Below are 22,462 nucleotides of genomic sequence, written 5' to 3' on the forward strand. Positions count from 1 at the left end.
CAAGTGTGCACACCTGCTATTAGCTGGAACTCCGAGGGGGGCAGGGCCATGTACCCACAGATAACTTGGATGGGTGAATTCCATTTTTTCATTTTTGAGGTTCAGTTATTGAGTAAAGGCACACATTTTTACATACTGTAAGAAAATAAATCAAACCATTAGTTAATCCTTCAAATGTGTGAGACGGCCTTTATTTCTCCACCAATCACTGCACTTAGACAGTTTTGGTATAATATGAGCAAAAAGTCAAAATTTCCAGGCAAAAATTATGACACTCAACATTATAAATCATTTGTTTTTAATTCACATCTCTGCATCTTACAGATCCAAATTAATCTGTATACAAACTGGTCCCAAAAACATATTTAGCAGCTTTAGCAAAATTTTTAAATGGACACATTTTAGCATTGGACAGTCCGGTGGAGTGAGTGGTTAGCGTGTCGGCCTCACAGCTCTGGGGTGCTCGGTTCAAATCCTGATCGGTCCACCTGTGTGTAGTTTGCATGTTCTCATGTGTGGGTTTTATCTGGGCACATTGATTGGACTCTAAAATGGCACCTAGGTATGAGTGAGTGTGAAAGGTTGTTTGTCTCTTTGTGCCGAGATAGACTCCAGCACCCCCTGCCACCTTAGTGAGGATAAAGTGGTTCATAAATGGACATTTTAGCATTGTACAATGTGAACTACAAGAGGAACGATTGGAAAAGAATATGCCACACTATTAAAGGTATACATGAACAAGCTCATTTTAGTTTATAAAGTCGTGTGCAAATTTGTGTTTCCTCACTTTTATATCCTTTGTTATTTCTAGATATATGCATTTCTAAACTAGTAAAATAACTTGGAAGGATTAAAAGTGAGCGGCAGTTTTATTTCTACACTAGCCACATTGAGAAAGAAGCATCTTTGTTATTTACAAATATACCTGAGAAATAAATAATATACATTCATCCATATTACAGCATTATGTCAATTGGGGAGTGACTTGTAATCTATCCTAGACAGAATATACATTGAACTGGTCACCAGTTAACGAAAAAGAAATGCTTCTGAATAAAATAAAAACTGACTTTAAATAACGCAGAGGCTTATGTCGGTGAATCCAGAAGAGTTTGTTCGAGGTCAAAGACTGTGGGGGGCGTGTACGATAGAAAGGCGACCATGCGATTGGGTAAGTTCAACTTGGGAAAAACGTGGAGTGCCTTTATGCCCATCATCCTCCTCAGAGCAATACGCGCCGTCTGCTGGAGGCTCAACGGCGTGTCTGTGTCAACAAAGACACAAAAGGCTGTCTTGTTAAAAGACAAAACAGGTTGAGGGGAGTCAAACCAATGGTGGCTAATGTACGTACCCTCGTAGAAGCGTAAGCAGAAGTGCGACGGCGATCCGAGTGCCGTGTACTGGATGGCTTTTCTGTGCAAGTTGTCTCGTGCATGCAAGTTGGCGCCAAACTCCACCAAAAGCTCGATCAGGTTGACATCGCGCGTTTTGGCGGCATGATGGAGCGCCGTCTCGTGGAGCTTTGCAGCGTTTACGTTGGCGCCTTGCGAAGAAAAAAATCAAACAAGATGTCAACTAAGCTGACACAAAACTCTAGAAGAACAGACAATAAAAATCCCACCAAAATCTTTTCATACAAAGGGTGTTTTTTTCAATATTTACTGTAAATAAACATCACCATCATGATGATTATTTGTTGAAAAAAGAGCCTATCTACAACTCTCAACACGCAGAAAATTTAGGTAAAATTCCAAATCTTTAACAAAATAACAGCATATTTCTGGCAAACTATGTGGCCTAAACTTTCTTTTATGAGGACCCGACCTGCGTTGAGTAGAAGTTTAGCGCAGCCGTACTGCTTCCTGGCACAGGCGACATGAAGTGGCGTTCCATAGTGGCAGTCGTGCGCCTCCATCGAGGCTCCGTGCTGAATCAGTAGCTCCACGCAGTCCAAACTTCCTGGTGACGCCACACGAAAAAGACATGAAAAAAGATGGGAGATATTTAGTAGCTCATTTCTTAACTTCATATGTAATATGCAATATACTAAACTGATGCCCATATATTTAGACTAGCAAAAATAATGAAAAGATTCATTCATTTTCTAAATCGCTTATCTTTACAAAGGCCACAAGGGGTGCACATTAACTGATACTCCAAAAAAAAAAGCTATATGGGGGCCGATCAGGACATTTAGTCAAGCCCCCGTTGGGCTCACCTCCCATGCACGCCTCGTGGAGCGGCGAGAAGGTGAAGAGCGGCGGGTTGACGGCTGCTCCGTACTCCAGCAGCAACTTGACACATTCCAGGCTGCCGGCCGAGCAGGCATCGCACAGGGGGGTGCTGCCGTCTATGTTGCGGGCGTCCACCTGGGGAAGTTCATCATTTAAGTTGCTACACAAATCTCAGGGCGAGGAGAAATTGAGCTAAAAGTGGAAAGTCTGGATTTTCTACCTGCGCCCCAGCAGCTAGAAGCAGTGCAACACAGCAGGCGTGCCCTTGGATGCAGGCCTCGTGCAAAGGGGTGATGGAGTCGACAGCCACGGCGTTGATGGTCGCGCCGTCTCGGATCAGCTGTTGCAGCTGTGCCGCCTGGCCTTGAGCGGCTGCCTCGTGCACTGCCGATCGCTCGGTCCAGAATCCCAGAATGTGGGCTGCAAACATGGATAGTGGAATTATTTTCTCCATTCTCATATTTTTTAAATAATTTGTGATTCTATATAAATAATAAAAATAAAAGAAACATGAGACAAAGAGCCACAGTATACAATAGAAAATATGATAAGAAGCATACATTCATTTTGGCTGGGAGCCGCATGAGGCTCGAGAGCAGCGTGTTCGGCACTACTGCTTTTGACTGACCATATTTACATGAAGGTCAATTATACTTGCTCTTGTTATTCCTGATATTATGCACAATTTTAACGTTTATATTCTTACAGTGACGAACAATAATATATTTTTGAATTATATTTTTTAATCAACATTTAAACATGTTGAGAACCACGTACGATTATCTGCAAACATAGTCATGTTTAGTTTTAGTTTAGTTTTTAAAAAATGGAAAAGTAACAAATACAAACCTTGTCAACACGCTTTTAATTACGATTTGTGACAAGCGCTATAATAAGACACTAATATGCATATAATAACACTAATATAGTAAGTTGCAGTTGAGAACAATGTTATAGTACTAAAAATAATTGCAGTTAGTTACGATCGCAACACTTCAGGTGACCTAAGTTTATTCACTTGTTGCTAGGCAACGCAAACTCAGCTTTAAATTTTATACCTGATATAGTTAAACGAAGGTTGGTCAAACATCGAAGTCATAAGGGGTCATAAATACATTCGAAAAGCCGCATAAGAACAGCCATGGTCATCATTGCGATAAGCTACTTACCGATATCCCCGTACAAGGAGGGTCTGTTCTGTCTTATCTCCATGTTGACATCTTCGATCGATGGCAAATTTTAGGGACGGGTGGAAGTCATCGTGGCCTCCAAAGCACGTCGATTAAGCGGTTGACATTCCTCCAAAACACGGTGTGCTTGAACTCCAGCGTTCTGTCGGTCACTGCCTGGAAACGAGTGACAGCACGGAACTCTGGGAAATGTAGTACATACGTGTGGCCTTTCTGCGAGCAAATGTTGGATGAACTTTTATGGTTTGCTTTATTCCCTGAATTTTGTCTTTTGTGATTTTCTTGTCATTTGTGCAAGTTCATTTAATTGGGGTTTTGGTTCAAAGTTTTTCCAGTTTTGTTAGACATTTGTAGAGTGTTTTTAGTTGAGTTGGGATACCTGGCTATCATTAATGTGATCCAATAGTATTATAAATATTATTTTGTATGTGAATGTAAACAAAAGCACAGAAAATGTGCATTTAAAAAAAGATTTTTGCAAGTTCCTTGACCAAAAAAGCTCAATAGTATGTACGTATAGTCTTTTTATTTAATTTTTATTTTTATTGTTCTAATGACAACACTTTCATAAGATATACGCATTCGCGTCTATCATTTATTCATTTCTGTGTCATGCCGCCTTGTTTTGGATAGAAATGAGGTGTGTAATAAAAACAAAAATAAAGTTTACTCTCGTGGTAACACCAGCAATAACATGAAGGCAACATGTTATGTACATTGACTAATCAAAATATTCCCATAAAATAAACAATATTTTATGACGGGAGTGCATTAGAATGAGTTTAAATCTTGAGTCAAATCGTCCAATTGAGAAATTGTGCAACATCCACGATTCTTTCGACACCACGACCGTGGAACTCCAAATAATTCCCGTCAAGTTTCAAAATGGATGCGGTTGTCAACTCGTTTGCTTTCGTTTCCTTCCCCGAATCATCGTCTTGGTCTCGCCAGCGGACCACCGGCGCTTTGCGACGGAACAAAATTTGTTTTCACTTATGAGTAAGTGTAAGAAATGGATTAGCCTTTCTCTTTTGTCTTGTCTTTTTTTTAGTTATTTTTTTCATGTGCTACGTGGCCAGGACCTTCACTTCCGGATTTGGAATCTAACTTTTTACCTTGTTTATCTGACGACAGCAAAGTGAAAGTACATTTTTTTCGGTTAAGAGCAGATTTAAAGTGACGGATTTAGGTAAGGTCATGTTCCAAACAAGAAACATTTATCTTCGAGGAAGGACAAACGTCACAGCTGACAAGTCCCGAAATGGAAAATGGAACCGATTCGTCGTCGAGTTGAGTACAAACTTTCGCTTTCGCCTTTCTAAATAAACGTGTATACAACTCAACCAATCAATAAATCAATCAATCACACCTTCGTTTTCAATTAAACTCTGCTTGGTTACTGATCCTGCATTTTTTTCCCATAAAAACACGAATAGTGAGTTTCACAATTCCTATTCTGAGTTTCGATGTATTTCGAAATGCGCCCATTTCTCTCCTAAAATGTATTTCCTGTTGTACTTTTAGGCATTTTAATACCAGTGACTGAATATTCGGACGAGTTCAAACGAAAAATATTGCATCCACTACAAAGTGCGTTTTTGTACCAAGAGTCCAAAGTGTCTTTTAGGTACAAATCGGCATCCCTGTTTAATAACCCAATATTGAAGCAAAAGGTAAGTGACATTTGTGTGGGAAATGTTTTTAAATATGGGCTGGGATAACATTATTTTTTTAATCCAACTTCAGTACAATGACTTCCGAACCAAGCGAAGACAATCGGGTTATTCAGAAGATGACCTGGAAGAAACGTATGGATTTTTGCTGTTCGATGACGTCAACAAGGTTCAAATACCTCTGCTCTGATTTATATATTTTATAAATTCTTTCCAAGTTTGCCTACCATTGGCGATTATAAGTATCCAGTTCATTTAAACTGGGAGGACTGGCTGTGAATGCTCTTCTGACAGTGTTAGACATCCAAAACGTTTTAACTGGAATTTTGGCAGGTGTGGCTGCGATAATCCACCACCGGCCTCTCCTAGTCAAGATGTCATGGATTGGAATGTCTATCACTGTGGCAACCAATGAGTTGAAGAAATCTCACCGTTTCTTTATTTTGATCTTTTTCACAGGCAAAAGCACTTGGGCAAACTGGAGTACTCACTGGAACAAGCTCTTGTTCAAGCCTGGGAGACCCCTTGAAGGGTAAATAAATGAATAAGCATGGATTTTCACTGAATTATTTAATCCATTTTAGGGAAAGTGACTATTTTTAAGTATTAAAAAAAATAACCATAAAATCCTGCCGCCCATATTCACGAATACCACATTATGGGTAATATAGGTCAAATGTGTAATGGATGCTAATTTTGTGCCCTAAATGACCTAACAATGTGATGTGGACATAGATGTATTTATTTAATTACTAAAAAAAAACTCTTGATACATCGAAAAACTCAACTTATTTTCTGAACCGCTTTATCTGCATTAGGGTCGCGGGGGGTGCTGGAGCCAATCTCAGCGGTTTCCGGGCCAGACGCGGGGGACACCCTGAATGAAAACTTCTTTAATTTTAGTCTTGGTAGTGTAATACGAAATGAAAAAAAAGGGATATTACTTGTTGCATGAACGAGGAACTGCAAAATAGTGGCGGTTTGCTCTAAATTTCAAGTCCAGGCACATGGCACGAGCAGTCAAAGAATAACAGCCAAAGTCCAATATTGTTATCAGTTGTAGAAAGAAACCGTCATGTTTTACCGCCACTATAATCATTGCACAATTTTCTACAAAAAAACATAAAACCTGCAAAATATCTTTAAATTAATTTATTGTACTTGCTTTAATATATATCTTTCCAAAATGTCCCTCAGCGAATAGTGAAACAAAGAAACATTTAGAACTTATAGTGTATAAAAAAAAAAATAAAAAAATAAAAAACTAAACAGGCTCTTGCAGCGTGCTCTAACGGCTAAGGTTGGACACAGCAAGACAGTCACCCCACCTGAGTTGTTTTCTACTTGCCACAGTTTTGCAGTGAAAGTCTTCAACCTTTGATCAAATGATGAATAGCCTATTTTAGTTTACAGTTGAAATGAGTTTTTCAAAGTGATTTTGTCAAACTCAACCTTCTTTTCCATATTATAACAATACTTCAGACCTTATTTAGATCCAAATGTGCTGCAGCTAAATTCTAGTCATTTTTAACTTTTTTTTTTTTTACTTCCAGGTGTTTACATCTCGATGTTCTCTGACTGTTTGGGCCCAGAGCGCTGGCAGGATGGCCAATCGGGATACATTGCAATAATCAAGCTGACGACGGTACTTATAAATTGTGTGGTTGCTGACAATGCATGATTTGACTTGTAAATTCATTGTGAAATCCATTCAACTTTCGCAGGGGAGAGTCAGAAGAGTTCCTGAGAACCACACCCAAGATATAAGCTCACCTACTGTGGGTTTTGACTGCCATGTGTCCCAGCTCCTTGCTTCGGTGACGACTCAAACCAGCTTCTCCCTTGCATTTGAGAGAACCCAAGTAATTATGGCTGAGATAGAATCTACCAATAGCTGGTGGACGTTGATCCAATTTTTTTGTGACTCTTAATTCCTTTTCACAGTGTTATATTTACGAGCTGCTTGATAATGGAAGTAACAAAACCACGCAGTCGCCCAGCCTCACCTGCCCCTTTGCTGTCGTAGCCTTTTCCTATAAAAAAAGAAGGTGGGCATGAATACTTCATGTTTTTTGTATTAATATTCCTACTCAATCGCAGAAAATCCTCCCAAACTCAATATCTCCTATTGTATATTCAATCAGAATATATTTTAACAGATATCAGCATATGTTTACAGGGTAAATCCAAATGTAGTGCTATCCAATGGACCACACTTTCTGAGAGAATGACTTATCCAAAATTGAGACATGAGCAAAACGTTTGGGACTAAGATTGGGAGCATAAAACAGAGTTTTAAAAACCATGCTAAGCTTTCATTGTAAAACCATAGACACTGCTTTTTGCTGCTTAATTTGTTGACTTTGAGGTTCTACTCTACAGTCCACTTGGTCTAATAGCTATCTAATGGTTTGTTTTTCTCTTTCAGAACATTGGCAATGAAAGGTAAGTCAAAGAGATGAAAAAAAAATACCATCACTCTCTCATGGCAGTTGAAACAGGTGTCATTTGTTTGGTGTTTCACAGAGTCCAAACCATGTGGCCTCATCTCGTATGAAATTCTAAGATATCTCCCGGTTCTACGTTTGGATGAGGGCACAGTCAAGAAACCTAAATTTGAACCAAACAAGGAACTCGATAAAGTGCTGGCAAATCCCATGCAGACCTATACAGTGCTGCTGAGTCAAGGACAGGAACCAGTTACAACTCCTGCACCAACTGTAAATGACACCAATAGCGCTCTATCATCTTCTTTTAAGGTGCTACCAGCCAATCCTCTGCATTCAGGATCGAAAGACGATCTGATTGTTAATAATACTCCTGCATTGTTGGAGATAAATAATGACAAAGTAATAACTGGGGGATCAGTTGCACCAGTTAATCGGCAAACACAGAAAAAAAGCGATACATCTCCAGATAAAAACGATCCGGGAAACAGAAAAACACAGAATCCTGACATTCCTGCAGAACTGGTTTTAAATGTTAACTGTGGAAAAACCGTGAATGAAAGTGCTGACCAAGTAGGAGGTGAAGCAAAAATTGTGCCAGATGATTTTCAAGTTCTGAACAAAACTGATGATCAAAGAGTCCAAAAGAATGTTGACGTTCCTACAGAAGTAATGCTGACTTTCAACTCTATGCAAAATCCTTTCAGCCCTAAAAAGTATGGGACAGGTTCTGATGTAGATGGAGCAATACTTGAACCAAATGATTTGCCAGTGCTGAAAAAAGCAGGTGATCTCACCGTTAAAACTCTACAGTCTACTATTCCTGACGTTCCAGCAGAGCTGATTTTAAGCTTCACCTCTGAGCAAAGTGTAGCTGCAAAGAGTCGAGTTGATCCTGTACCCGGAAGGAAATATTTGCCGGCCAAACGCAATGGAGTTTTGGGACACTCGAAGATTGCTTGTCTTACAAAAAAACAACGAAGGAAACTTCTTTGGAAACATTCCAAAAGTAAGATGGCATGTTATAAGACTCCCGGGATCGAAAAATGTGACAATCCTTTGCAAATTGATCACATCAGTACTGAGGCTGAGCAACAAACAGCGACCTCAAATTTGGATTGGGATCAACTCAATATGTTGATCGTAAAAGGCAGCAAAGTGGGACCTATCTCTGCTAAGTCCATAGTGATAGAGGAGAGACATCCAGGAAAACAGACTCTGCTTAACACTGTTGCAATGGACCTTGGAGGTCATCCGAGAGAGAAGTCTGACCGTTGGAACTTGAAGCCTGTCTTGAGTGAATGTGGAAGAGTCTTAGTTCCTTATGGTTCGAAGGATAATGCTCATTGGGTCAAATCATTAAGGGAAAAATCCAATGTTAAATTCCTAGGAGCCCCTAGTGCAGTTATGGATAATAACAAGCTGCGCTGTACATCTCCAGAATTAGTGAGGCGTGAGATGAAGATAGTTAAGTCCCCTGTCGGAAATCCAGATCAAAAGATACTGTTAAAAACAGAGAATGGTCAGGATCCTATTCAAGCAGGTGTTCACGAACACACCTATCCCATCTCAGACCCGTGTGCTACAAAGCATGAACCAAGAGACATGCTGTCAAGCAGGAAAACAAGAAAGCATCACTTTGATTTAGATGAAAATGCTGAGACAGAACCTTGCCAGAAGAAAAACAGAATTGACGCCGATGTCAAATCCTCAAGTTCATCTGACACCGCAGTGGGACTTGAAGAGTCGACATTGCAGTCAGTGACGCATGGAGACACGCCTAATATAACGAAGAAAAGCGAGGTGAAATACACCTTGATCAGAAAAGCTTTGTTGGAAACACAAATCAAAAAAGCTGAAGTCATATGCAGGCCTCCATCCATTTATCCCAAGTGGAAGAGGATAAAAACACACAGAAAGCACATCGATATCTCACGGGAACACTTTAAGAAGACATGTAAGTCTCTTTATTTATTACATTATTTGTCATGTAGCAAGTGTTTTATTGTATTTTACAGATGTGGTTGATGAATTAAAATTATAATCCAAGGTACAGTAATAACTCATTACTTTGTGGATTTACGTCATTGCAGCTTGGATCCGCCAAACATATGAAAAGTTTATAGTGCAGGAACAATAATACAAACATAAAATTGGAGAGTAGTCAAATGGTTACTAAGGTGGTTACGCATTTTCAATCTTCTCGAGTTAATTAATAGTGCAAAAAGCGTCCAAATATTAAATAGACACCATTAAAAACAGCCTACATTGCGGTTCTTCACCTATACAAACAGGTCTTGGAACCTATCAACTGGAGCACTAAAAAAAATTCCTTATGTTTTGTGTCTCTCTTGTCTTGACAGGGTGGATGCATCTTAAATCATCTCATGTCAGTGAAACTGTCAAAGAATGTACTCGTAATTATTCTCTCAGGAAGAAAACTTCAGGCTTAAACACATCAACGGATGCTTTAAATTTACTTGCCGATTTGGCACTGGGGGCCAATAATGAGTTGGTTTCGTCACAACCAGTTAGGGAAGTTGAGAGCCAGCCTCAGTCAGGATTGAAAAAGCGTGACGGTTCAAAAGATGCCACATGTGATAATAAAGAGTCGGTTCTTCATGTTCTGCTGGGACAGCCTGTGACGACACCATCAGCAAACACTCTCATTGATGATGCTGAGTTGAATCGTTTATTGTGTAAAGAACATTCTTACTCATTACACCAGTATGCTTTAATACCTTCTGGTTTACCAGGCACACCCTTCCAAGTCCCCCCTTTAAGTGGTTCTACCGGATTGGTATATAGGAAACACACAGGATTTGGTGTTCAAACCCTGCACGCCTCTGATGATTTGGAGGACGAAAACCAGAATTGCGGTCCTTCGGACCATTCAGGGAAATGGATGAATTTGTTCAACCGCAACCGCACTTTACTTTGCAATAATGGATCCATTCAAGTGACACGACAATGGAAGGAAAAGTACGACTTTGATCAAGACAGCAGGTTTGCATGTGACTCTAAGGATAGAACAATCATTCGAGCCTTACACGGGTAAGCACAAAGCGGAAAGAAATGATAACCTATGTCTAAAGTGAATAATTTCATTGTCCGTTTTGTTTTTTTTCCTCACTTTCATAGGCCATGGGACTTTTCCATACAAGATACTATGGAGGACATGCAGCTCATTGTCCATATGTGGATTTCTTTCTTCTATAGTCGCTCAACAGCCAGGTTCATTGACTTCAGCTCAGACCTTGCAAACCTGCATTCAGATGAGGGTTCAACATCTACTCAGGCTCAGTATAAGCACGAGCTGAATCCAGTTTCTCTACCACTGGGTCCAGAAAATACGACAGAACTTTACTTTTCTAACACTTCTGACCTCAGTAAGACCTCTCATCCACTCAACAGTGTAAAAACACCAAGTTCACCAACAACACTGAAAGAGAAAGCAACATTACAGGTTTTGACTAATAATTGTTACTGAAAGAATAATGTGTTTTCTTCAATTATTTTTTATTAACCAGTGTACTTTTTCTTTTCTTTCAGAGTTACCAAACCATGATTCTCCCTGCAGAGACTCTGAAAAAATGCAGCAAAAATCATTGGTCTCTTTCACAAGATGACAAATACCTGCAGCATAACAGTTCACCCTCTCTAAAAGAGGATGTTACCCACATAAAAGCAGCAGAGATACAGATGATCTCAGTTGGGACAGAGAACCGGGTTATGTTTGCTTTAATGAACCATTCGTTAGATACATCGATTAGAGAAGAAATACATTTAAAAGGTGGCTCTAAAAATGCATATGCCCCAGAGATCATCAAATTGCTAAAACACAGAGATCATTCTTTCCAAGAAAGTGAACTCTACAAAGATGCTGATAATGCATCTCCTTCTGTAATTCAAATGGAGAGAAATGTCTCAGAAACATCTGAAACAGAAAAGGCCAAAGACTGTACATCTCCAAAGGATTTATGTAAAAAATGTAACAATCACTTTGTAAAGGCATCAGATAAGCATAGCTGCATTTCTGCATCCAGTACAGAAAATTGTAGGGATATAAGCAATCACCCATTAACTATTGTGATGGAGAGTGAACAATCACAATCGGAAGTTCAAAGTATAGAACCTGATCATCAAGAGTTTTCAGAAAAATGGCAATCGCTGTGTCAAAATGCAATCACAGATCAAGACGTTTTAAGATACAGTAGTGAATCTGTGTCAGAAGTGGGTATTAGTAATGATGCTACATCAGAAAGTATCTCTCCGGAAAACTGTAAAATGACTGCATTTAGTTCCCAAATAAGGGACAGTGGTGAAAATGAAAGCCAGTGCGAGTCAAAGAGGAACTTTCATTTTGTTATAGGAAATGTTAGAGATGAAAAGGAGGCAACAGTAGCTCCAAAACATGTGCAATCTAATTTGGTTTCACTTGAAACCGTAAAATATTTAGGATCCAATTCAGTGGCACCAAATATGCTTCAAGATATCCACGGTAGGAGGGCAGTTCCATCAAATGGATTTTCTGGAAAGAATACTCCAACTGCAGACCCTCAAAGTCAGGTTGTAGGTAGTCTGCAAGACAGAAGAGTCAGTTGTCCCAAAATCATTCCAGAGCTGTCCCCTCAGAGAGTATCAGTGCTTAAATTGGGTGAAACCGGCCAGCCGGATATTGTAGGAGAGACTGATGAGACTTCAAATGGCGACATACATGAAAGTACCACTTCCCTAGACAATCAACAGAGTAATTTACTTCCACATGAAATGAAGGTGGAATCAATCAAAGACAGTCAAGATAAAGTGGAGGAAACCCCCTGTGAGGTAGTAAATACTTCATGTATCTTTGAAAAACTAAACACTTCACCCACCATGTCCCTGAGTCAAGTTGAGCGGTCTGCTGAGAACCACGTTATGGCACTTAATTCCGTCAAAAGTCTAGGAGAACTTTTACCTTGCAGCAAATCAGTGCTCCAGGTTGCTGAAACCAGGAAAGCTGAAGGTACTATTTTAGCAGGAGGTAAAATGGGTTCTACCATAGGCCAAAAACATCAGAGTATTTTAATTGATTCAAGTGTCAAACAATTAGAATCAAGTGAGACTCCACCCACAGGAACCCAGAATTCATTTGAAGAAACTTTTTTGAACAAGACAGGAACTAAACTGAACACTTCTCCCCAAAACATCATTGAACGGTCACCACGCAGAATTTCAGTACTCAAGGTCAGTGAAACCAGCCATAGGAATATTGCAGGCTGGTCAGACTACAAGTCTTTTCCCCCATTCTCGAATAATGAAAAGGAGAAACCAACCCGAGTACTTTCTGGTTCAGACATCCCTGACTCCAGGATTGGTACAAAATCAAGCTTATCTGACAAATGCAGTCAGACTGAGACAACCAACAGGAAAGACAGACTAGGTCAACCGTCCACCTCAAATGATGCTAAGGAAAATAATACAAAGCCATTGCAGGCTGCCTCTACCTCACAATGCCAATCACCTGAACTTTTGGATCGCTCAGTTGTTATAGCGCCGTTAGAACACAAAGCAGGAGAGTTTTGCTACACTGTCCCAGCTTGCAGTAAGAAATCATGGACGACAAAATACACATTTTTCTTGTTGGTAACATCGGAGGATCATTTCTTTGGGGAAACAAAGGTAAACAATGACTCTCATTTAGTTCAAATTGTGTCCTCTGTGAAAAGGAAATACTACAAGTTTCTGTTAAACTTTCCACAGGCATGTTTAGAAGAAGCAGGTCATACAGCTGTACAACCAGACCAGTTCTTTCTCAGCAAAGAATCTTTATCCATGCTTGTCATCGTCAGGAATGAAGACATCTCCACGCATCTTTTTGAGGTAGAAACAGAAAGGAACTTTTAGTTTTGTAACCTTCTTTGTGTTTCATTTAAAATATTGTACTTTTAAGTACAGAGTCTTGACTCTTAAGAACGTTGGATTTTGATGTCTTGTCATGTCAGATTCCACGTCTACTCGAGTTAAAGATGTCGCCTGACGTGTGGTTTGCTGGCATTGACGAACCACAAGATCTTCTGAATTCCACTCATCAGGAACTCTTTCTCGGTGGTGGTTTTGTGATGTTGGATCAGCCGTCTTTGGAATCCCTTAACCTTGGTACATTTTTTCCTCCCCAATCCTCTTAAGTGTTAGTACAGTGGTACCTTGACTTATGAGCATATCCCAGTCTGACTATTTTGAGAACTCAACTTATTCATGAATCAAATCAAATGCTTTCCAGTCAAGAAAATCACTGCAGTTAAGTGTTCTATTTTTCCACACTTGGGTCACACTATTTCTGAAGCCTGCGTTTAAGCAGGGATTTCCTGATGTTGAATTTTTGACTTGACATTTGATTATTTTTTTAACATGTCTTGCCCATTTGTTGCTCATTTTAAACTAGTAAAAATAATGCAAATCAAGTTTTTTTTTTGTATTTAAGTGAGCCATAATGGTAACTCAAGAAATGCCCCATTTACAAATATTACATGATGCTGTTACTAAAAATTATTTTCTAAAAGCAAGTGGTCACACTACTGGACATGATTGCTGAGGTTTTTTTTTTCTATGCAAAGCAGCAAAAAAGTATTTTGGTCCTGAAAAGAAGCAAATACTGGATCGTAACCGATATAGAGACCAAAAATAAGTACTCAAAATAGGCGGCAGCTCATAATGTGAAAACTCAAAGGTTGGGGAACTCGTAAATCAAAGTACCACTGAATTAGGAACTTGTCGAAATGCACTCAAATCTGATGGAAGCTAAAATTTTAGACAAGGTAAAAAGATTGCTGAAACTCCTGCAAGATCTTAACAAAACCGAGAAGTGGAAATGGTTGTTACATTACAGAGACAGTCGTCGATTCAAAGAAAATGCAAGGTAGGGCCCGCCCTGGATCAGTAAATGTTGGGAAATGCTAAGTATAATGACTCATTAAGTAATGACTCATTCTTCTGCCTCCAGGATCAGAACAGAGGAAGAGGAGAAAAATAATTTGTTAAGCTGGTCCCAGGAAATTGGACTTTCTGCAGTTCTGCCGTACCATGAATGTGACGCCAAGTCCAGGGACCATCCCGACTATCTTGGGTGTCTGGTGCACTTGCAGGTCCAGAATATTGCAGCCCGGTTCCCTGTGTTTCTGACTGGTGAGTTACCACACATCTCGTTTGTGATATGTTAGCCAGTGTGCTTTTTTGGTGGCAAAATGTGATTGAAAACTCCTGAACTGAAACCGTGTATTTTAGAAGTCATACCAATTTTATTTTCGAAGGATTTAACGAGTATTATCTTTTTCTTACAGATATGAAGATTGCTGATAAATTTGCAAAGAGTGGAATTTTGACAGCAACTTTGAACTCTTTCCTCAAGCGATTTTCTACGTGACACATGGATGGCTGAACCTCAGGCGCACAATGCAAACAATAAACCTCATTTTTTTTAAATGTACTAAAAACAAATGGCCTTCGCTTTTCAGAATTATTATAAGATGTACAAAATGTCCGGTTGTAGACTTTTTTTTTGTATTCACATATTTCTAAGTTGATTGGTAGTGTAATAAATTATACCATGGGTTTTTGATTTATTAAATAGGGATTTTATATTTAATGGTCTGTTGAAGATGTTTATTTTTTTTTGTGTCTTTAATTTAAAAAGTTATCTATTGATATATGATACTATTTGGATTTTGTTGGGGTGAAATGCCAAAATAAAAGTTATTCTAGTATGTAATGATGCCTTTTTCATAGGGTGCATAAATGAAGTAAAAATAGCTATTTATTTTTTTGTAATATTTTTTTTTGGCTTGGGGGCGATCTGTGATGGAAAGGGTTTGATAATTTCAAGCTGGATTCACATAAAAAGAATACACTTGATCTTTGCTATTAACAATAAAATTGAAAATAGTTCTCTTTTTTTTTTTCTTGTCACTGTGGGAGAGCGAATGTGAATTCTAACCACTAATTGAAATAAACAAGGATGTGGCAGTAATGTTAATTATAGTGTACTTTTCAAATAAAAAAGCCGACCAATTTAATGATATTATTTTGAGTCAAGCGAATTAAACAGTTTATTTTAAAAACAAACATTTAAATAAATCTAATAATCATCCTCTAGCTATAGATTTTTTTTTGAATTGTGTGTAGTGTATTTTGGGCATTTTCCGGTCTAAAATTGTGACGTCATACGACCTGTGTGAGAACAGGAAATGAACGCCACTGCTAAACTCATAAAGTTGGAGGTTTCACTCTTTGTTGGAGCTCAACAACTCCGGACTTTGTTTTCAAGTTTATATAATGTGTTCAAAACGCAGGTAGGTAGATATCCACAAAATTAAGCTTTTGATTTCGTTTATTAAATGCGAGTCGCATGCTGCGTTCAAGTGCCATTAGAAATCTGTAAAATCTCGCGTACTACGTCATAAAGTTTCTATGCTGATGGACGCACGTTTGTAGTAAAAGAAATAGGATAGCCACGTGAAATGAAACTTCCCAAAACTGGAACAAACGGGAAGAACTGCAGCGACGAATCGTTGGAGCGACAAAAGTACTCTGTCTGGCTTTGCAAAGTAGAAACCGCTGTCTCCACTCATTGACATCGTTTCATCCCAGCATTTTTTTTAAAACGACACTTAGAACCCCGTTAAAATTGTGTACGTCAGAATGGACATGACAAAAAACACTGCCAAACGAAATTCAAAACGCGACGTCATCTTTAATTTCCGTGTCCATGTCATGACGCTATCTCGCAACGATTGTCTCCATTTTCCAAGCATTTGGCAGCCCCCTCGCTCCTCTGTTGCTTCTTTGTCTCCCCGATTGGATTTCTTTTGGGGGGCGCCGTTAAACAGAGGAGCGAGGAGCGAAGACCTACAAAGTTACGAACGCAGCATCCAAGCAGGTCTTTCGCGATTCCCATTTGATGCAAAGGCATCATGAGAGCGGCCCACTCAAACCGCCAGGGCGCATGCGCAATGAGCATTTCGGGGATGGGTCTATCGAACGAGGCAAGATGGCGACTCTGGCAAAAGCGCCAACACACTTAGCGAAGTAGATGTGCCTAGTTGGCCACTTTAGCGGCTTTCCTCGCGCTCCAGCGGGCGTTTGGTGAAACATGACGAACTGGCGCATGCTTTGGAGACGGGATTGAGCGGGATTTAGGAGCACGAACGACGATGTGCGAGAGCTATGGCAGCTCGCTGCTGCGTGTGTCGGTGGCGCAGATCTGCCAGGCTCTGGGCTGGGACGCGGTTCAGCTCACCGCCTGCGACCTGCTGGCAGATGTGCTGCAGCGATATATCCAGCAAATGGGCCGAGTGTGCCACCGCTACTCGGAGCTGTGTAAGTGCATCTCGTGTTGACCCCGTAACTACTCAACATACAGAGCTTTTTCATTATTTTTTTTGTTGCTCGTTTGCTTAAGAATGCGATCACGTTGACGTTCTCGGACTAGCGCCCCCTATGCAAAGTTGTCAATGTGTACAGTATTGAGTGAACGCCACTGTACTCGGTGGTAGTATCGGGCAAATGATATTCATATAAACAGGGTGGATTACATATATTTTTCTAAACATTTGAACAGAAAACGCAATTATATAATTGTTTTTAACTTTAAAACTCGGTTGCAGTCATGTCATCTATCTGCAACACTTTAAGAATGTAGTAACAAAAAAAGTATACAACGTGCATGATTAGTGGCTTAAAACAAAAACAATGTCTAAATGGGTCAAATTGTACTGCAACACAACGAGGGGGATATATTTTTTAGGATTTTAAACTTTAAAAAGTACAACCTATAACCATTAGTATATAATGGGAGATTCATCAGGTGGTACTACCTGATTACTACTATTAATTCTAAATAGTACTAACCCATGACTTGAATATTTTTTTTCTTGCATCTTAAAATTTAAAGCACTAATATTTGTCAGTTGATGGCAAAAAAAACACAATTAAAAATACTTGGATTCTGTACCTAAGTACATTTTTTTCCAACATATTTGTTTATGTTTTTATAGTTATGACAACATTATTTTCTCTTAAATCCCTACATTTGATACATACATTTGCACATTCTAAAATGACGTTGAAATGAAATGTTGTTCTGACCAATGTTGACATTGACATGGGCAGATGGGAGGACAGATCCTGTGCTGGACGACGTGAGTCAGGCTTTCCGGCTGCTGGGGGTGAGTCTGAGCGAACTGGACGACTACGTCAACAACCTGGAGCCCGTGGCCTTCCCCCAACAGTTGCCAGCCTTCCCCATTGGCAAAAACAATGTCCTGCAGTTCCCTCAGCCTGGCACCTTCCATTTTGATGAGCGGAAGGACTATATTCCTGATTACATGCCTCCTCTGGTCTCCTTGCAAGAAGGTGAGTTCTGTCAGTTGTGCAAAAAGTAAAAAATGTGTGTAAATATGGCCCAGTGCTTTGGAAAGTGGGTGGAATGGGTTTTTAAGATAACAAGTAGCACCCTATGTCAACCTGATCATCATGCAGAACTTTTAATACAAGTTCAACATTACCACAATATTCGAGGGATTACTGTGCCTGACTTTTACACGAGCCTTCTTTCTTTTCCAGAAGAGGAGGAGGAGGTGCTTCCCGACATGGGCACATCAGCCGAAGCCATGCAGGTGGCCATGGAGGAGGACGAAGAGGACTTTGACGACGAAGAGACGGTCAATGACGAGAACCACCCGCTCAAGAGGCCCCTGGACAGTCCCGACGAGGCCCTGGGCATGATGCCTACGTCCAAGCGGCCACGCATGCTCCCCGGTCTCAGCCCCGAGTGGGGCGTGGAGCCCCGCGAACCCCTCACTTCTCTCAACCCTCAGCGCGTGCCTCCTCCGCCGGGCATGCTGCCCACCCACGATAGCCTTGACCCGCCGTCGCCCGAAACCCCGCCGGGCGTGCCGCCCTCCTTCAGACCGCAGCCTATCACGCCAAAATACCCCGATCCAAAGGTCCTCGGCACCCCCGGCAAGAAGGCTAAAGTCTCCTCGCCCGGAAGACAAAGAACTAAGTCCCCGAAAGGGGTCAATCCTTTGCCGGGGGGCGGCAGTCCCATTCATTCCCCCCCGAAAACGTCAAAGGAGAGAAAGAAATCTCCAGCCAGGACAAAGAGCCCCAAAAGTCCCAAAAGCCCGAAGACGGCGACGACGACCAACAAACCCACGCCTCCGCCGGTTAAGACGGACGCCGTTTACAAGCTGCCCCTAGCTGTGCTTAGCGAGCGCATGGGCAAGGAGAACATCCACGCGCGGCACAATGTGGACAACAAGGAGCCCGAGGCGGGCTCTCTCCTCAAGACGGAGCCCGACAACGGCGCCATCGAAGACTCCATCAGCGCCGTCATAGCCAAGGCCCGTTCGGAGCGGGAGCCCGACCCCTTCGCCTTCTCCTCGGGCTCCGACTCGGACAGCAACGGTTTCTCCAGCCCCAGGAGGCTGACCATCATGGACCCGGCCGGCCCCAAAACCCCGCCGATCGCCGGTCTCTCCACGTCCACGCCGCTCCACCTGCAGCTAGGCCCGGGGAAGTGGACTATGGAGGATTCCATCAACGAGGTGATCCGCAAGGTCCACCAAGGCGGGCCCTCGGCACGGCCGCCCAACCACGAGGAGTATGTGTCGTCCGGGTCGGCCTCGCCGCCGACGCCCGAACCGCTGCTCAAGGTTTTCGAGGAGAAAAGCAAGATCTCGGTGGTGGAGGTGAAGAAGAAGCTGAAGAAGGAGCTGAAAACCAAACTGAAGAAGAAGGAGAAGCCCAAGGATAAGGAGCGGGAGAAGGACAAGAGCAAGGTGAAGGAGAAAAACAAGGAGAAGAACAAAAACAAGGACTTGTCCAAGGAGGGTAAGATCCTCTGGAAGGAGTTCGGCCTAAAGGACGACGAGCTCCTGGGCCAGCGGGACTCGGTGCTATCCGAGAGCTCCGCCAAGGAGAAAAAAGGAAAGGATGGGGACGGCACCTCCAAGAAAGACAAGGACAAGCACAAAGACAAAAAGAAGGACAAGGAAAAGGGCAAAAAGGACAAGGAGAAGAAAGGCAAAGACAAGAACAAGGACAAGGACGACAAGCAGAAACAAGCCATCCTGGCACCCGGGCTGCCCGCCCCCCTGGGGGAGTTGCCCGGCGGCCTGTTCGGAGCGTCGTCCTGCCTGCGCCTGCCCCCCGCCGTTCCCCCCTTGTTGCCTCTCCTCCAGGATGGCAAGAGCAAGGACAAGAAAAAAGACAAAAAGGAGAAGAAGAAAAAGAAGGAGAGGGAGCGGGAGAAGGCCAAGGAGAAAGAGAGGGAAAAGGAGGAGAAGAGGAAAGAAAAGGAGCGGGAAAAGGAAAAACGGGAGAAGGAAAAGGAGAAAGAGAAAGAGAGACTCAGATTGGAGAAGGTCTTTATTTTTATTTCTTTATCTTTCCATCACTCAATCACTCCTCATCCCAATCGACAACACGTTAACCGTCATTAGTTTTAATAGTCGATATCGTTTGGTTAACCTTAAGTATTGTTTTTGAGCCGTACTAGTTAATGCTAAAATATATAAATATACTTATATTCAGAGAGATACAATTCAATTACTTTATTTTTTTGGTTCTATTTTTAAAAAAAAATGAAACTAGGGGACTAAGCTGAATGATGTAATTTTTATCATTTCGAAACAAACCTGAATTTATTAATATTCATAATTTCAAAACAATTTTAAAAATTATAAAATGGCCTTTTCCTGTTATTTTTCTTAGAAATGTTTATTTTTGGAAATATCGTTTCACCAGCCACAAAACCATATTTTTGTTCTAATTTTCTTTAGCCCTCCAAAAAATTATATATTCAACATCCAGTCCATTCGAAGCCATCATCAATGGCAGACTTAAATATCTTTTAATGATTCAATTGCAAACCACTAGAGGGAACCCACCTTCCAGACTGAGAGTGCCTTACATAACGGCTTTATTCATTACGCTGCAACATATATTAAGTTTAGATTCCATTGCAGTTATGTAATGCACTCCTTTTCAAACAGCATTTTTTATCACTGGAAGACCTCAAATGTATAGCAATGATTCCTTTACATAGAAGGAGCTGAATTGATTTGAACAGTGGTTCGCTCTGGTTATTTTATAGTGATTTTTAGTGGGCTTTTGAAAAAAAATGCTGTTAAACCATAAAAAAATACAACTGCTATGCTAAAGGGAATTTTTCCGTGGCTGTGTTGTATATCCACAGATGAAGGCCGACCCACCGCCGGTCACCCCGTCTCCAGTCATTCCCCGACTGACGCTTCGAGTGGGAGGACAAGATAAAATGTAAGAACTCTCTGTTTTTATCGTTGCTTGCTTGTGTCTTCACTTTTGTTGGGACGCATGGCAATTGCTGAGCTTGCATTTTAACGCCTCACAGAGTGTAAACTGCATGTAATTTTTGATTGGTTGAGGTAGAAACGTCAATCAAAATCAGCAAATTAATTGCAAAAGGTGCACTGTCATTTTTTATTTTGCATATTCCTGTGTGTTTCAAATCTTTTGCCATCTCAATACTCTGGAAAATATTCTCAAAGAAGAATATGGAGAGTAATTTCTATTGACAAACATGCTTTTTTTAATGTGTAATACTGAATAGCTTTACGGTCAAGTATTATTGTTAGATTGAAAATAATGGCATATTGCCTTAATGCCCCTTGGCAGTTGGAAAAGTACTTTTTCAATTGCTTTTGTTATATTTAATATATATATATATGTATTTCTGCTCCTCCAGTGTTATAAGCAAGGTGGTCCCCAACTCTGAAGCAAAATCCCAAGCGCCCAAGACGCCCGCTCCCAAATCCACCCCGGCGAACCGTCCCCGCTCGCCACCGCCGCCTCCGCTTCCACTCCTGTTGCCGCCCCCGCCGTGTGTGCCCGGACCGCCCTCGCCCCTACCGCCGGCCCCCGCGCCATCCTCTGCCTCGCTGCTGTCTCCGGGCCCTCTGCTTTCGCCCTCCTCTTCCCTCAAGACACCCGTACGCAGCGTGGTGACCGAGACGGTCAGTACATATGTGGTGAGTATTATCATACTCAATCCAGACCATTAACCGGCGCACAATGTGAGCTTTCCAAGCCGTGCCTCAATCTTGTGCCTTTATTTGCTTCAGATTCGAGACGAGTGGGGTAATCAGATCTGGATCTGTCCCGGGTGCGACAAGCCGGATGACGGCAGCCCCATGATTGGGTGCGACGACTGTGACGACTGGTATCACTGGTAAGGAGGCTTCCATCTTTCTCAAATTATCGGTTCCTCTTGAGGGCAATGGATGATCCATCCATCCAATCAGACTGAGAGACGCTGGGATCAAATGTTTGACGCCAACTCTCCAATTCCAAATGGATCGGCCGTCTATCGCCATCAATGTTAACCAATTAGTTAAGAATTCAGAACCCTATCACGTTAAGGCAAGGGCGACAACACTTCATATTACTAATGTCCCTATTAGTCTTATTTATTTTTTTGCCAATCAATTCTGCCACACAATCCGTTGGCAAAGTATTAAAATGTTTTACCTAAAAAAACTAACTTTAAAAATAAAGATGGTTGTTTATTGTGATAAATGGAGCTATTTTGCTTCCAATTTTGTTGCATTTGTTGACATTTGCTCTTTGTTTTGAAAAGTTTGCTTCAGTAGTTTAGTATGTAAATAATATAGAATATACTCTTTTTTTGTTTTATTGGTATAATTATCGATTATTTTGTCACTTGCAGCCCTTAACTCACCCCGTAGGATGGCTTCATTATGCCATCTTTCCTTTATTATTGAATGAATAATACCTGTTTAGTGAATGCTTACATTTGATGCACATTTAAACTGTTCTAACATTAAAAGTCATGTTACACTAAGACTTGAAGACTTCAGAATTCAGTAGTTCTCATCTCC

The 22,462-nt window shown here is 41.1% G+C and overlaps 3 protein-coding genes across 6 annotated transcripts in view; 2 read left to right on the forward strand and 1 right to left on the reverse strand.

Moving 5' to 3' along the window:
• Window positions 1-169: 169 nt before the first annotated feature.
• Window positions 170-3,620, reverse strand: LOC144215590 (ankyrin repeat and SOCS box protein 13-like). The gene is made up of 6 exons (XM_077744629.1): window positions 3,404-3,620; window positions 2,455-2,654; window positions 2,219-2,369; window positions 1,825-1,959; window positions 1,352-1,543; window positions 170-1,264 (listed from the first exon to the last, which is right to left on the reverse strand). Exons 1-6 carry the CDS (start codon window positions 3,444-3,446, stop codon window positions 1,089-1,091), a joined length of 897 nt encoding a protein of 298 aa, XP_077600755.1. The 5' UTR covers window positions 3,447-3,620; the 3' UTR covers window positions 170-1,088.
• A 573-nt stretch (window positions 3,621-4,193) lies between these two features.
• Window positions 4,194-15,467, forward strand: LOC144215589 (uncharacterized). 2 transcript variants are annotated; one of them, XM_077744627.1, is made up of 17 exons: window positions 4,194-4,713; window positions 4,949-5,097; window positions 5,171-5,266; window positions 5,557-5,629; window positions 6,651-6,742; window positions 6,822-6,959; window positions 7,042-7,145; window positions 7,526-7,542; window positions 7,624-9,501; window positions 9,908-10,598; window positions 10,686-11,010; window positions 11,097-13,205; window positions 13,287-13,406; window positions 13,529-13,682; window positions 14,337-14,442; window positions 14,527-14,708; window positions 14,864-15,467. In XM_077744627.1, exons 1-17 carry the CDS (start codon window positions 4,686-4,688, stop codon window positions 14,944-14,946), a joined length of 6,345 nt encoding a protein of 2,114 aa, XP_077600753.1. In that variant the 5' UTR covers window positions 4,194-4,685; the 3' UTR covers window positions 14,947-15,467. The 2 variants fall into 2 exon arrangements, with proteins under 2 accessions (XP_077600753.1, XP_077600754.1); XM_077744628.1 differs by lacking the exons at window positions 4,194-4,713; window positions 4,949-5,097; window positions 5,171-5,266 and adding an exon at window positions 5,401-5,430.
• A 271-nt stretch (window positions 15,468-15,738) lies between these two features.
• LOC144215737 (transcription initiation factor TFIID subunit 3-like) overlaps window positions 15,739-22,462 on the forward strand; it is an 8,003-nt gene continuing 1,279 nt past the window's right edge. Inside the window, exons 1-6 of one of the 3 annotated variants that reach the window (XM_077744849.1) lie at window positions 15,739-15,871; window positions 17,691-17,933; window positions 18,144-19,948; window positions 20,782-20,861; window positions 21,310-21,592; window positions 21,686-21,792. In XM_077744849.1, the coding sequence (XP_077600975.1) occupies window positions 17,906-17,933; window positions 18,144-19,948; window positions 20,782-20,861; window positions 21,310-21,592; window positions 21,686-21,792 (2,303 nt within the window). In that variant the 5' untranslated portion in view covers window positions 15,739-15,871; window positions 17,691-17,905. Of the gene's footprint in view, window positions 15,872-16,307; window positions 16,899-17,690; window positions 17,934-18,143; window positions 19,949-20,781; window positions 20,862-21,309; window positions 21,593-21,685; window positions 21,793-22,462 lie in introns of those variants that run through there. The other 2 variants (XM_077744848.1, XM_077744847.1) reach the window with 2 other exon arrangements.

This window comes from Stigmatopora nigra, chromosome 22 (assembly GCF_051989575.1).
Source record: "Stigmatopora nigra isolate UIUO_SnigA chromosome 22, RoL_Snig_1.1, whole genome shotgun sequence".
NCBI lineage: Eukaryota > Metazoa > Chordata > Actinopteri > Syngnathiformes > Syngnathidae > Stigmatopora > Stigmatopora nigra.

Coding starts and splice junctions, on each gene's coding strand:
- LOC144215590 (XM_077744629.1), bottom strand. CDS start 3,446: ATGGAGATAAGACAGAACAGACCCTCCTTGTACGGGGATATCG. Junction 2,370..2,454: donor TTCTAGCTGCTGGGGCGCAG/GTAGAAAATCCA, acceptor GAACTTCCCCAG/GTGGACGCCCGCAACATAGA. Junction 1,544..1,824: donor TAAACTTCTACTCAACGCAG/GTCGGGTCCTCA, acceptor TTTCTTCGCAAG/GCGCCAACGTAAACGCTGCA.
- LOC144215589 (XM_077744627.1), top strand. CDS start 4,686: ATGGAAAATGGAACCGATTCGTCGTCGA. Junction 9,502..9,907: donor GGAACACTTTAAGAAGACAT/GTAAGTCTCTTT, acceptor TTGTCTTGACAG/GGTGGATGCATCTTAAATCA. Junction 14,709..14,863: donor GTTCCCTGTGTTTCTGACTG/GTGAGTTACCAC, acceptor TTTTTCTTACAG/ATATGAAGATTGCTGATAAA.